This window comes from Thermobia domestica, chromosome 13 (assembly GCF_964235325.1).
Source record: "Thermobia domestica chromosome 13, izTheDome1.hap1.1, whole genome shotgun sequence".
Classification (NCBI taxonomy): Eukaryota; Metazoa; Arthropoda; class Insecta; order Zygentoma; family Lepismatidae; genus Thermobia; species Thermobia domestica.
Window position 1 is genome coordinate 59,295,234 of NC_137466.1, and position 14,790 is coordinate 59,310,023.

Sequence of the window (14,790 nt, forward strand, 5' to 3'; positions counted from 1 at the left end):
ATGCTTATCAGGAACCAATCGTCGCATTTACGTGAATTTTCAAAGTTCGGCGCTTAGTTCATTTTTGTATAACACGGTATCATGGTGAGGAAGACGAACAGTCGCAAGTTTTACGAATGCCATCTTTGAATGGACAGGTGGAAGTTTATACTAGGCATAGGCATAGGAATAGACATAGGCATAGGCATAGGTGTGTATCTGTTAGAGAGTGTGGTAAAAACAGGACCATCTTTTATCCTCCCCATAATTACACGCGACTTTATGATTGTTGGTGTTTACTGCTATAACGGCAAACTTTCGGTACGCAAAGTGAGCATAAAGCCTAAAATCAGTGAAGCTCATTACCAGACGAACATTGTGAAACCATTTTTATACTGCCATAACATTCCATCCCCCATAGCAGCGACACATCACAATGCATCACAAGGCTTTCAGTATAACGGCGAAGTCAATTATATACATAAAGCGGATAGCAAAGAAAATGGGGATTCATAATATTCCATTTTCAGACATCCAAGTAAAATCCTCTGATGCATCCTGAAGTATTATTATTATTATTATTATTAGTAGTAGTAGTAGTAGTAGTAGTAGTAGTAGTAGTAGTAGTAGTAGTAGTAGTAGTAGTAGTAGTAGTAGTAGTATTCATTCCCTTAGTTTAAATAACCATTGAGTCGTCAACAACCGTGTACACTCGATGATCTTCGCAAAGTTTTTTCAGAAGAATGGAGCAATGCTTCAGTGAAGATTTGGTGGAGCTGAGATGAGAGACGATAGCCAAAAGAGAGGGCTTGCACGTTGAGCACAAACACTGGTGACTTCGCGGTGTTTCTTTAATTGGTAATTGTGTCAAATTCGTTACCGTAACCTGAAACAATTTTTTGTATCGTATAGTATATATTCAAAACATTTTTCCTTTCAGAGTATAACGAAATCAGGCATGTATATAATAAACAATAAAGCAAAATCTTTTTTTTTTTTTAATGAGACAAATTGATTTATTACCATATAGAAATGTCAAAAGTAGGGAATGACGAATTCTGAAAGTTGACTATTCTCCTGAGACCTACTCTGATGGACGATATATCAAAATTATAGAAGTCTGTTGGGATGAATGATGAAGAGCAGACATAAGAAACAGTGCTCCAAAGAGAGAGAGTCCTCTTCATTAATGGGACTTTTTCGAATCACTTCTTTTAAAGAAACTCTTGATTAAACATTATCCTAACCTAATCAGATCTTACGTTTTAATTAAGAATAAGGCAAATCTTTATTTTTTAAAATGATATTCTTACATTTGTTTGTGGTTTATTTTGATTGTTTTATCTAAACGAGTCAAATTAATTAGAGGAAGGAGTAAGCCTCAACAAGGGAGTGCCTTCATTGAGAAAAATAAAATATTAATTCAAGTATTTGTCCAATGCATTGGTGATTGCATAAGTTCTGTATTCCCATCGGAAACCGAACCTGAGAGGACGCACACATAACCATTTGAAATGGCAGGAGCGCCATATTAACCTGGCACTGGAAAAAGAAGGAACATATTCGTTCTTTTTATCAAGGATGTTATGAATAGAGGATCTACCCATATGTATCTTCATCCTATTAAATCGATGAAGCCAAAAAACAACAGAGCTAGGCACGTCTGATTGGCTATTCTCGTTTCGGCCATAGTCTGATTGACTACTTTCGTTTCCTCTATGATTGTTGGCTCAAAACATTGCGATCCTATTGGACGGAGTGGGCAGAGTAGGAGTGGTGAAACTGTGACGTAGGCTTCAAGATTTTGTTGTAAAGGCAGATTCTCTATTTTATAAGATCCTTGCTTTTTATACACTCACACACATACACACACACACAAAACGTTATCGTAGTACGATTGACGTTTTGTAAGTACAGTATTTTCAATTGAAGTCCTTTATGTAGTGAAATCAATTCATTGTTTTATGAAATTGTCACAATGGCTTTTGGTGCACAATTTTATTTTAAATAAAAAGCTTTATTTATTTTGTTTAGGTTTCTTTGCGAGAAGGTGACTCACACGTGTGCGGAGGTTCTATTATTAAAGAAAATATTGTTCTGTCAGCAGCCCACTGTGTATACAAGTAAGTAGCTATATATTCTAAATCTGTAGAAAAAAATGCAGAATTGAGTCAGAACACTAGGGGCAATTGCATCGGTGATAAATTGCACAACTGTCGCGACAAGATAATATGAAGCGACCAGAAAGTAAATATCGATAGACTATAAAATGAAAAACAAACATAAGAAAAAATGATTTTATTAATGAGCATTTAGTGATATGTATCATCTAACCTAGTTTTCAACATATGTATCATCTTTGGTGAGGCATATGTTGTAAAGCGGCACCACCTTTTGTATACCTTTATCGAAGAATTCTAGCCCCAAGGACTGGATCCAGAATGCTACAACTGAGCTCCGCTGTCGAAAACTTGCCCGGCCAAAATCGCTTCAGGTGAAGGAACAGGTGCAAATCGCTGCACATCTTCTATCAGTGCAGGTGTAGCCATGACCGGTTGGCCACTAGGATTTTTTGTAATATTCATAGGTGCGGCCTGCTGTGAGTGAATTGTCTGCACTATCTTCCAGAGATGTTCACCCTCGCGAGGGTAGCCCTCTCGAGGGCATCCTCACCCTCAAGTTCCCTCGCCCACAGTGACGCGAGGGCGAGGGAGCGCGAGGGCGAGGACAAGTTTTGGCCGCGAGGGCGAGGGTGCGCGAGGGCGAGGACAAGCTTCGATGGCGAGGGTGAGGGTGCGCGAGGGCGAGGAAAAGCTTCGACGAAGAGGGTGAGGGTGCGCGAGGGCGAGGACAAGTTTCGGCAGCGAGGGCGAGGGTGCGCGAGGACGAGGACAAGCTTCGATGGCGAGGGTGAGGGTGCGCGAGGGCGAGGAAAAGCTTCGACGAAGAGGGCGAGGGTGCGCGAGGGCGAGGACAAGTTTCGGCAGCGAGGGTGAGGATGCGCGAGGGCGAGGACAAGCTTCGATGGCGGGGGTGAGGGTGCGCGAGGGCGAGGAAAAGCTTCAACGAAGAGGGCGAGGGTGAACGAGGGTGAGGGCCAAGTGTTACTGCGGGAGCGAGGGTGCACGATGGCTAGAGACAACTTCCTTCAGGAGAACGAGGGCACGCGAGGGAGGAGGACAGGCTTCCTTAAAAGCAACTGTTTTGGAGTTTGCTGTTTGACCTCTTTTGGAGAGAGGCAAAATTTAAAATATCTTCTGCCATGTCCCCTAGATGAAAAGTTAGTGTCATAGCAAGGTTATATATTAATCGTATTTTTCCTTTCAATTAATTGCAGTAGACAATTTATCGTGTGTACGTACATAATTATTAAAAATAATAATGCAAATAAGAATAATATTTGATTTTTCCCATGAAAGTTTCCGGGTAGAAATAGCGCTACATTAAGAAGTAAGTGTGCCTCGTTGTCCTCCCTGTGCTGGAGACGTTTTAGATAAGAAGTGTCTACTACACTGTCATGTTTAAAGAGTGTTGGTAGACAGACAGACAGTCACTCACGTCATTCAGCAGTAAATGACAAGAGCGCTGATATCTGAACAAACACAATCAATGAGAGAACCATCAGAATGCAGTAGATCAGATGGAAAAAGACTTGATGGAATGACTTTGGTTCATAGATGGCCATTTTGCTCTGGACTCTCTCGGACTCGGGCTCATTTTTTTCAACTGGGCTCTCGCTCATTTATTCCTTTCGGAATCGTGCTCGGGCTCACTTCCCTCAGTTGGACTCGCGCTGACTTATTTCATTGGCGCTCGGGGTAACGCTTAATTATTGAACCCGAGAACGGTTGAGCGCGAATGCCGAGCTAGTGAGCGTTGGGCTCTTGAGTTTGGATACCCATGAAATGGGCTGATTAATACTATACATTCTCCTCCAATGTCCACCACTGATGAAGTTGTTACAATTAATCGGAATTTTTAACTTTTCATAGTTTTGTGACAGCCCAAACTATTATCTGTATCGATATTTGTTAAAATAATGTCAGTCACTATTGTATCGATTTTCATTGTTTCTGCTTTTATAATCTACGTGGGTAGAGCTATCATTTAGTTACAAAATAAATAATATGTTTTTTCTTGTCCTTAAATAGAAATATCTGACACGTTAATAATGAAATTTTGTTAAAAGAGCTGCTTTAACAAAATAAATTTAATAAGTTCCACAAGACATAAGTTGTTTATGCAGCCGAAATTTGCAACTGTTGACTGATTGCCGTTTAGCGTCCTCTTTCGTCGGCGAGGCTATATGAGAAGTGGACCTATAGGTTTAACGCGGAATTCGATCCACTGTCGTTCAATGTTCTCCCACTCGGAATTGTCCCCAGGACCCCATGCACCAAAGGTTCGCGTGCAAGCCAGTGAGATAGGGTTTGTATGTTGTGTTGTTCAATGATTTTTATTAGGAATAAAATACGTTACAGGATGATATACTGATTGTAAATATTATAGTGCAAGTATTGAACTATTGTGTGGTAAAAGGAGAAATATAAATTTGGACAAATTTAAAAAAAGGCCTGAAAAAACTGTAGGATATATGAAACATATAAAACTTAGGAAAAGCCACTTCAGCAAAACGAACAGGATTTTGTTGTGGGTAAACAGTTAGTCATATTATTATTAATTTCGCACAAATGTGCCACACATCTTAGCATGGGCGGCGATTAGGGGGGCAAAGGGGGACAGTTACCCCCCCCCCACTCTTTTGAAATGACCCATTAATGTCGCTATATAGTTTCATTTGGAAATATAAAGTTTTTGTATGTATTAAGGTTCATAGAATGAAAATGGTGCCATAAAATATTTGCCGTTCCCTGAGTACGTATTAGTTGTCTTCCCGTGCAGTTAAGAAAGCTACAGGAGTTGTGTTTTCATTGCCACGAAAAATGGCTCAAAAATTAACCTATCCGAGTGTACTTTCATATTCATTTCTTCTTACAAGGGCTCGATATGTTAGTCAGCCGCTTTGGAACTAATTGAGATAACATTTCGCAGAAAAAGAAGTCCTTCATAAGCAGTGTTTCTTTCAAAAACAATGTGCTTGGGGGAGGGGGGCACACTTAGTATCCCTGGGCGGCACTGCAGGTACTATTCTATTCATTATTATAGACGTATTATTTTGGTCTCCTTCGGGGGGCAGTACCCCCAAAAAAAACATGTCTGGAAGAAACACTCTTCACAACTTATTCTGTAATTGCACAAAAATCGACAGTTCCAGAAATGTCTTTTTTTCTTTCTAATAGCAAGGAATATTTGATTTGATATTTTTTAATATCCCTTCAGCAGTGAGACTATATGAGACGTGAACCTACCGATTAACGTAGAATACGAACCACATGAGCTCCCGCCAGGAATCGAACCCGGGTCTCCCACGTCAAAGTTGCGGCATTGTTTTGCAGTGTAATATACGAGTTCAGGGATGTACATATACAATTTTGTATATACAATTAAATTTAGTGAATTCAACATAATTCTAGGTTTTAGAATTATTTGGGATAACTGGAGTGTGGAGTGATTCTAATTATTGTTGAAATGAAATGAAATGAAATCTTTAAGTTTAACGTCCCATGGTTATGCCGGTTAGGCTAAAGGAGACGGTGATAATAAGAAATGAGTAAAATGGTGGAATGAATAAAGTGGGAGGAAACGGGAGAACCCCGAAAAAACCCACGAGCACGGCGTTTGTCCACCACAAAGTCCACACGGCGCGAGCTGGGATCGAACCAGGGACCCCAAGCACCGGAGGTGAATTACTGGGCCACCGCGTCCCCTTAAATATTGTTGAGTTTTGATATATTCCAAGAAAGTGAAAACTGCACCTAATGGAAATAAACATGTTTCGGGAAGCTGCAAAAGTATTTCTTTAAATGTCGCAGCATATGCTTGTAGTATTTACTGTCTTTCTAAGAGTAATAACATATAATAGCATGCGTGGAACTAAAAAATATAAATTGTTCATTAATTCCCAGTTTCAATATAACTTTTGCAAAACAAGCCTCATTTTTCATTACTATTCGAATAATATTATTCTTTCTGTTTATTTGTTTTGCAAATTTGTTATTAAATAGGCCTCTAATCTGATCATACAAATTTCCAGACAGAATTATAAGATATTCATGAGCAAGGAATCAAACCTCTTCTTACACCTTCGTTGTTTAAGAGTACAAAGTGCTAGTATCTAGTTTCATATTTATGGCAATTATAGACAAAGTTTCATATTTATGGCAATTATTGAAAAAAAAATTAAAAATTTTAACATGGTTAAGGTAGGACAAATGTATCTCTATTAGTGGTGAATATTAACAATATTTGAGCATCGAAATTAACCTTACAAGCACATTGACACATTTCAGTTTATATTTTAAAATACCAATTAACTTAGATTCACATTCAAATCAATGAAGTCATTCATGTTATAGGTTAGGGTGGGTATATATTTCCGAGTGATAATTTAACAATAGTGTTCTGAAGTATTTTATTTGTTTGCTGACGGAGTTTCAAAATTAAGCTCTTTAGATCTTTCCCTTTGAATTTGTTCAAATTCCTCAGTTACGCTACATACATCAGGGATGGCCAACGTATTGACTGTCAAATTCTGACAGATAGTCCGCGGCAATCACTCTACCGCCACTCTACCGCCACCTTGATTTCACCCTCACCCTCATGAGAGTCGCCCTTGTGTGGCTGAATACTTATGCTTGCATCGTAGTTCAAGGAACATTTTGAAGCAAAGGCATTGGATACTGTTGATAAATGATGTAAACGTCACTATCGACCGAGATCTCCATTGTAACAGTTGTTCCATTTTAGGTGTTCCACAGTAAGTTATAGGGTAAGAGGGTATAATTTCGAACACTTTAGAAACTTTTTTTTATTTTCGGACAAACTAGATGTAATAACAGGACAATTTTTGGTAAATGCAAAGTTTGTAATCTATGTGTTGCGTTACAGAAATATTAAGAAAAAAGCTCTGTTACAATGTCCATAAACATAATTTTTTTGTTAGCACAGAAACGTTCAGATTTGTACCACATCAGGTACAATTCCGAACACTGGTAGGTACAATTTCGATCACACACATTTTCCACAAATAAATTGTTTCTTACCTTGTACACCTACACACACTTCATGATACCACACTTGGCAAGACTGGCATCGTACCCAGTCGCCTTTCACGACGGACTCTTCACTGTAATAGCTCAACTGGCAAAAGCCATATATATCCTCATTTGTTGGAGTTAATGCCCTGCTTCTTTGCGGCTGTCTTGCAACTTGAAGCTACTTTCCTGGAGTAGGCCGGTTAACAATACAGAATTTCTTAGCCTGTACTTCAACAATGTGAGCGTTGCTTGTAAGATGGAGCGAGGTTAGGAGTTTTCTTTTACGTGTAGGTTTCTTCTCAGGAGTTTTGAGGATGTTACAAACCAAAGCATTTTCGGGAGAATCGGAGGGTTTTGGTGTAGGTAAGAGAACTGTAGGTTTGTCTTCGTCTTGTGGCATAGGAGAACCTGAGGTATTTGGTGTAGGTGAGATAATAGTGGGTCTATCTTGATCTTGTGATGTAGGTGAATCATCAATTTTCGATGTTCCTGGTGCACAAATGTCATTAGTTTCAGTGTTATTTCTAGACTGATTTTTTTCTTCCGAAGATTATGCGAACAGGAGGGAAGGAGCAAATTTAGACTTTGGAAAAGTGTCGTCCGAAAAGGGCATGATTCCAGTACACGCAAAACCTTTTATGGCCGAGCCAACAGAAGCTGCCTCGTTCCAAGCCTCGCAAAAGAGAGGATTAAATCTGAGCTTCTACAGAGCCTCGTTGGGATAGCGATGTTGCCAGTTTGTTGCTTTCGTGTGGTAGTCTGTCTTTAGAGACTTGAACAAAGTTCTATCTAAAGGTTGAAGAACGTGCCTACTATGAGGTGGTATACCCACGAGCTCGATCTCATTCTCCTGGCAGAATTTCAAAGCATTGAAATTGGTGTGGCTTCCATGATTGTCCAGTATAAGCAAAACTTTACCAGGAGTTTTGTATGTACAAAAATGTTCCAACCACCTAAGGAAAAGCCTTTCGTTGATGTAACCAGACTCGCTCAACTCCACAACTGTGCAAGGTGGCAAACCTTCATTGAATTCCGGGCGCATTCTGACACCTTTAAAAATGATCATCGGTGGAATGTAAGAACCAGAAGCATTGCAACAAGCATCGACTGTTACGTTTCCCCTTTTTCAACGCTGGTTAGTGACACGATCTCACGCTTTTCTTTTTGACTTACTATTTTCATGGGTCTGTTATTCAAGGGAATCCCTGTCTCATCCATGTTGTATATGCATTGAGGTTTATAAAACAAATTAAAGTCATTCACTACACCTTTCAGAATTCTAAAGTAGTTCCTCACTTCTTCATTCATACCTGCAGCTCTAGCTCTCGATAGTCCTTCTGGTTTCTTCAAACTTATGTTTGGGTGCCTTTTCATAAAGGCTTTGAACCAGTCATCGCCAGCTTTCTTCCCATCTGGATTCCATGGGTGCTGAACTCCACCGGCAACATCCACATCAAAAGCAGCACATTTTACTGCACGGATGTAAGTCCTAATCCTCTGTTCTCGAAATACACTAACCTATTCACCAAAGCCTTCTCTGTTTCTTCCGATAGTACTGTGGGTTGTCCAATTTTGCCTGTTATCGGTGGAGTAAGTTCAATCTGCCTTTCCTTTTCCTTGCCTACACGGTCATGAAGGGTGCCTAGTGGAATGTGATACAATGCCGATGCCCCTCTTAACGATATATCACCCGATAAGACGCTCTTCACTGCTGTTGCCATATTAGAAGGATCCCACAAAAGACGCTTTTTCAGTTTTCCGTCGTGGCATCTGTAATGACAAAACACGAAAGGCACGCTAAGAATGGTAGTACAACTGGCTGATATGTACCTTCAACCTAGTGTTCAGAATTGTACCTTTCGCTATACTTTATCTGCGACTAAACAGTTACAAATGCTGCTCGTAGATGGCACCTGGTGTACCATGCTTGTTTCCATCATGGACCGTGCAACATACTACAGTAAACTAACAATCAACATTTCGCAATTTAAAGCAACAATGCAACGTCAAACAATGAGCTATTTTATAGTACGACATTTTCTAAGGTTGATATACACACCTTTGCTTGAAGAATAATTTCTGTACGGCCTCAAGAAACAACTAAACACACAACTCTATCAGAAACAAACAAGCACAGGAGTCACTGTCAACGCCATATTTTTCACTCAGTGTTGGAAACTGTTGTATTTCGAAAAACGGTGCAAAAACTTACTGTGTTCAGAATTGTACCTGTTCGAAATTGTACCCCCTTACCCTACGATGATATGTTTAGTTTCCTTTCTTTAGGACGTACGTTAAGCAAGGGCGGATCCAGGACGGACTTCTGATGGGGATGGTGGGTTGTAATACTACTACTTAGAGCTACTTTTAAGAGCTCCAAACTCTGGGATGCGTTTTATTTGTATATATAAAATAAAGAAGTTTCCTCTTCTGGGGGGGAGCGATCGCCCCGATCTCCCCCCCCCTTGATCCGCCACTGACGATAAGGAAATAATTCAACAAATAGGTTGAATAATTGATGCTCTGATCCTCACGAAGGATGCCCTCTCGAGGCCTCCTCACCCTCAATTACCCTCGCCCTCAATGATATGAGGGTGAGGGTGCGCGAGGGCGAGGAAAAGTTTTGAGCACGAAGGCGAGGGCGAGCGAGGATAATGGACAACTCCTATCGCGAGGGCGAGGGTGCGTGAGGGCGAGGACAAGCTTCGATGGCGAGGGTGAGGGTGCGAGAGGGCGAGGAAAAGCTTCGACGGCGAGGGCGAGGGTGCGCGAGGGTGAGGACAAGTTTCGGCAGCGAGGGCGAGGGTGCGCAAGGACGAGGACAAGCTTCGATGGCGAGGGTGAGGGTGCGCGAGGGCGAGGACAAGCTTCGATGGCGAGGGTGAGGGTGCGCGAGGGAGAGGACAAGTTTCGACAGCGAGGCTGAGGGCTCGCGAGGGCGATGGGCAATTCCATTCGCGAGGGCGAGGGTGAACGAGGGCGAGGGCCAACTGCTCATGCGAGGGCGAGGATGAGTGAGGTCGAAGTAAAGTGAACATCTATGCTATCTTCTCACCATACATTCACTCACACTTCACATTACTGCTGCCGACAGCTTCTTAGCATGGAAAAACCTAGTAATCGCGTGTATTTCGTACTTGGAGGAAGACTGTATGTCCGCAGCCATGTTTACCACCACTGACTTCACACAACTGCATTCGCTCCAGTTTATGGCTATGTGTTTCTCCTCCGTTTCTACGCAAGCGTGACGAGCTCTGGGCAATCGTGTTATCCTGCGAATCTTTCGGAATTTACTTTCTGAATTGGTTGGATAGGTTATACCAATATTTTTCGTAAATTATTTGTATGATTTATATTTTGTCGAAAATAATAGTCATTGACCCATGTTTTAAATTGCCACTCTTTCATTAACATGTGTATAGTGTATATAAATTAAGAAATATTACCTGTAAAATAATGTTCCTTCAGCTTTCTATGTAGTCACTTCGCTTTCGATGCACAAGTTGGATGGCTGGTACAACGACTAAAAGTTGGATAAGCTATATATTTATTTATTTATTTGCCATCAACACAACAGGCACAAGCCCAATTATAGTGTTGGTGTATTACATAATACATTTACAACAGTTTTCTTAAACATAGAGTTCATATTGCAGATGTCAATTTCTTTGTGTTTGATACATATTTTGTTATAAGTAGAACACATTCTCCAAATTGGTGATTTCAATAATACGTTGGTCCTTGCTTTTTTGCAATAAAACAGACCAGAGTTATTAGCGCGAGTTTTAAGTGTCGAGACATGAAAATTTAATGTTGATATGAGATCCGTACAATTAAATTCGTGTTGTACTATTTAATGGAGAAAAATCAAATCTGTCACATTTCGCCTTTGTTCAAGTGTAGGGATACAGAAGTTGGCTATTAATGTTAGATAATTTTCATAATATGGATAGATTCCAGTTGTCTTGTACATCAAGTATTTTATAAATTTAGATTGGACCTTTTCCAGTTGGTGTCTGTATTGCTGTTGTGATGGGTTCCAAATCACAGCAGCATATTCCAGTTTTGATTCGACATAGGCATAATACATTTTTGTTAGTGTAGTACTATTGTTAAATTCCTTTCCAGTTCTAATTATGAACCCTAGCATCTTGAGAGATCCGTTAACTATGTTCTCTATATGGTTATTAAATGTCAGTTTCGTATCAAATATAACTCCAAGATCTTTGACTGAATTGAATCTATTTAGTAAGGTCTGATTCATTGAGTAATCAAACTCTATTTGATTTTTGTTTCTGGTAAACGATAAAATGTTACATTTGTTTATGTTTACATTAAGTTTGTTAAGAGAACACCAATTAGCAATATTTTCCATGTCACGTTGTAAATCGAGACAGTCATGGATGGTCCTTATCCTACCGTATATTTTGAGGTCATCAGCAAAAAGCAATTTGTTACTTAATAATATATGATCAGGGAGATCGTTAATGAATAAAAGGAACAATAACGGACCTAGATTAGAGCCCTGGGGAATTCCAGAATATGCAATATAATCAGATGATTTATGTTCCTTGTAGATAACAGTTTGTTTTCGATTATTTAAATATGATGAAAAGAACTTGATCAAGGGAGAAGATAAATTATATTCGCCTAGCTTATGTAATAGTACCTTGTGATTGACTCTGTCAAATGCCTTTTCAAAATCTATATATATAGCATCAACCTGACATCCTACATCTAACGAATTTGCTATAAAGTCTGTGATAAATGCAAGGTTTGTTGTTGATTTGTGTGGGATAAAGCCATGTTGATATGGTGAGATCACGGGTTGGATGTGGTCAGTTATCCGTCGGTATAGGATTTGCTCAAATATCTTTGCAAAAGTAGCTATCTTCTTAGATGTTTTCAATTCCCTCGTCACGTCCGTCTTATAGTCTCATGTCCTCAAATATGTTGCTATTGAAGTGGAGTTTCAACTTTGGGGACAGAAAATAGTCTGTTTGAACCAAATATGTTTGTGTATAGCTGGTCGAAATAAGTGATTTAAAAAAGATAATAACAGCCTGTCAATGTTACAAGCACGTGAGAGAACAATAGTATTGTGAAGAAAATCCAATTGCCAGAACAGATTAATTGTGACCTGACACGGGTCATTCCCTGAACAGGTTGTTTGATGACATCTAGATAGAAAGTGTCATTCATAGTCTGACCTTCTGCTGAAATTCATGGTGAATGAGACGTTGGCATCAGAAAAGACGTGACATGTGCTTGTTTTAAACATTATTTCACGTCGTTAAGCGTTCTGTACCAAGTCAGTGTTCCTGTAGCTGATTTCCTCCGGTATACTTAAAAAAATTGATTGCACCTATCTGCTTTATGCTGAAAGTATGACCGACTTGTGGAAAGTGTAGTTCTATAAAACTCCATTGCTTGATTGCTGGTCGGGGTGTATTTGAACTTCCCTAGTCACTCGGCAGATATCTCGTGGATCTCTTGTCGTTCCTGTAATGAGTTGTTTCCTCTGGTTGCAAACAACTTAAATCCACGCTGTGTTCAAGGTATAACTGATGTCGCATTTAGAAGAAAAACCTGTAGATTATTGCCATTTGTGGCTTACACCTGGCGCTGGTCCTACCACGGCAAGAGAACTGCAATTTTTTAAAATCATGTTGTGATGCAATTTTCTGGACTATGTAGTGCTCGTACACAACAAGATGAGTTTATAAAAGTACATAACCATTATTTTCTGTATCCTGTGCATGTACGTCCCTTCGGAGGATACATATGATTTCCGTCTATTTAAAGTTGTAAACTATGGTGCATCCTGGCTAAGCAACAACTTTGTACATAGTCTGGTACTAAAATATTATATGTGATACAGAATCCAGGTAAATTTAATTTCTCCGGATATTTTAGACTTAAAAAATCAGCGCTTTTCTCTCAGCATGATATGGGAGTACAAACACGAGAAAAGAAATCTATGTGATACATGGTAAATATCAGCGTCCTTTTCTAGTCACAAATTTTCGCTAATGGTGGGAAAATAATTTAGCATGTGATACGACATAGAGAACAAGCCAAAAATACAATAGGATGCGCTTTTCAACATTGTAGAGAAAGTTCTACTTGAAGGAAGCAACAATGTCATACGTAGCGGTAGGAACAGGGCGCAAGGAATCTTCAAAGGAATTATAAGATTGCCGGAACTTGTGTGCACGACATATGACAGACTCACACATTATGGGGACTACGTTATAAGAGGTTGCAGAAGAAGACGGCCAGCAGTGTATATGCGTCATACGACAAGGCGTGATCAGTGACTCACATTCTACGCACGAGATGTTTTAATCCTTTCCATAACTTTGTCTTGTCGACCCTGAGAAAACCGCCCCCACGACAAATGAATAAACGGTATGAAAGATACGACGAGAACTTCTCCTACAATCTTCCAGTACCACAAGATCAGAAAAATATTACAGAGAAAGCTATTACCATCAAAACACTATGCTATATCAAATGCTCAAAATGCTTCCACCCATGCACGAGCATCCGCAAACAATATTCAGATACAGCTGATCCCATGATAAGCATGTATTAGACCTTTTAAAATACATTGTGAATACGTTCCTGGAGAACTTGCTCAAATGACAATCCACACAAAACCTTCAGCTGGCCCCACAAAACGGAGTCTAGCAGAGACAGATTAAGGGAACGAGGCTGCCATGACCACCGTCACACTACTTGCAAATGTGTGATTCAGGTTTCACGTACCTTATATGAGAAATGTGCGGAGTCTTCGTCGTGCTACAACTACATATGACATACTCAACAGCATATATTCTAACAACTCGGATAATATTTGTTACAGAAAATGCAAGTACGTAGGAGTATGAAAAGATATTGAATCAGATACGCATCTATTATACGATAGATGATAGTCTAAATGGTGACTGTGAACAGGTGCTGGTATCCAGGAGGAATAAGTGCATGGAAGTTCTCATCTCAAACATGGTTATTAAATATGCCTTCTTCCCTGAAAGACGCTTCATCTGTGAATAAAACTAACCGTGGAATAAGACAGCATTCCACACAATGTGGGAATTGGACCCGAACTAGTCAAAATGAGCAGTAATAAATAACCCAATACTTCACACAACAAGGTCTTACTTATAACTGAGATTACAGAAAAGGGGGCATCAATAGATCTTCACTCCATTGACAAATTTTGTAATTGATTCCAGGTGAAATTAAATTTAATCAGTGGCGTATCTTAAGGGAAGTAACATCGGGAAAAATACATGTTTGTCGCTACGAGCTAAGGAAAACCGCTTACCTAAGGTATTAACTATTGTAGACCGAGCTTTCTTCCATTAATTTGTAGCAAGGGCGCACCACGCTGGGAACCATCGGATCGGGACACCTCCGAAAAATTCGTTACTCGAAATGCTTTTGTACACTTTCTTAAACAAAAATATACTTGTTTGGCAGAGAAATTGTTGATGTAGCCTAAAGATTGATCTTATACTTTATATGTACTCATTCTTCTCTTATACAAGCAATCTAGTTTAAGTGGGCTACTTAACAATTACTTATCGACTTTTTATATGTAGAATAACATCGGTTTATGCGTAGAATAACATTGGACCCCTCTCAA

The 14,790-nt window shown here is 39.7% G+C and overlaps 1 protein-coding gene across 3 annotated transcripts in view; it reads left to right on the plus strand.

Annotated features, from left to right (window-relative positions):
* Positions 1 to 14,790, plus strand: part of LOC145668157 (trypsin-1-like) — a 131,132-nt gene that overhangs the window by 87,850 nt on the left and 28,492 nt on the right. For all 3 annotated transcript variants that reach the window (XM_081735747.1, XM_081735750.1, XM_081735749.1), the window contains exon 3: positions 2,014 to 2,102. In XM_081735747.1, coding sequence (XP_081591873.1) covers positions 2,014 to 2,102 — 89 coding nt within the window. The remainder of the gene's footprint in view (positions 1 to 2,013; positions 2,103 to 14,790) is intronic.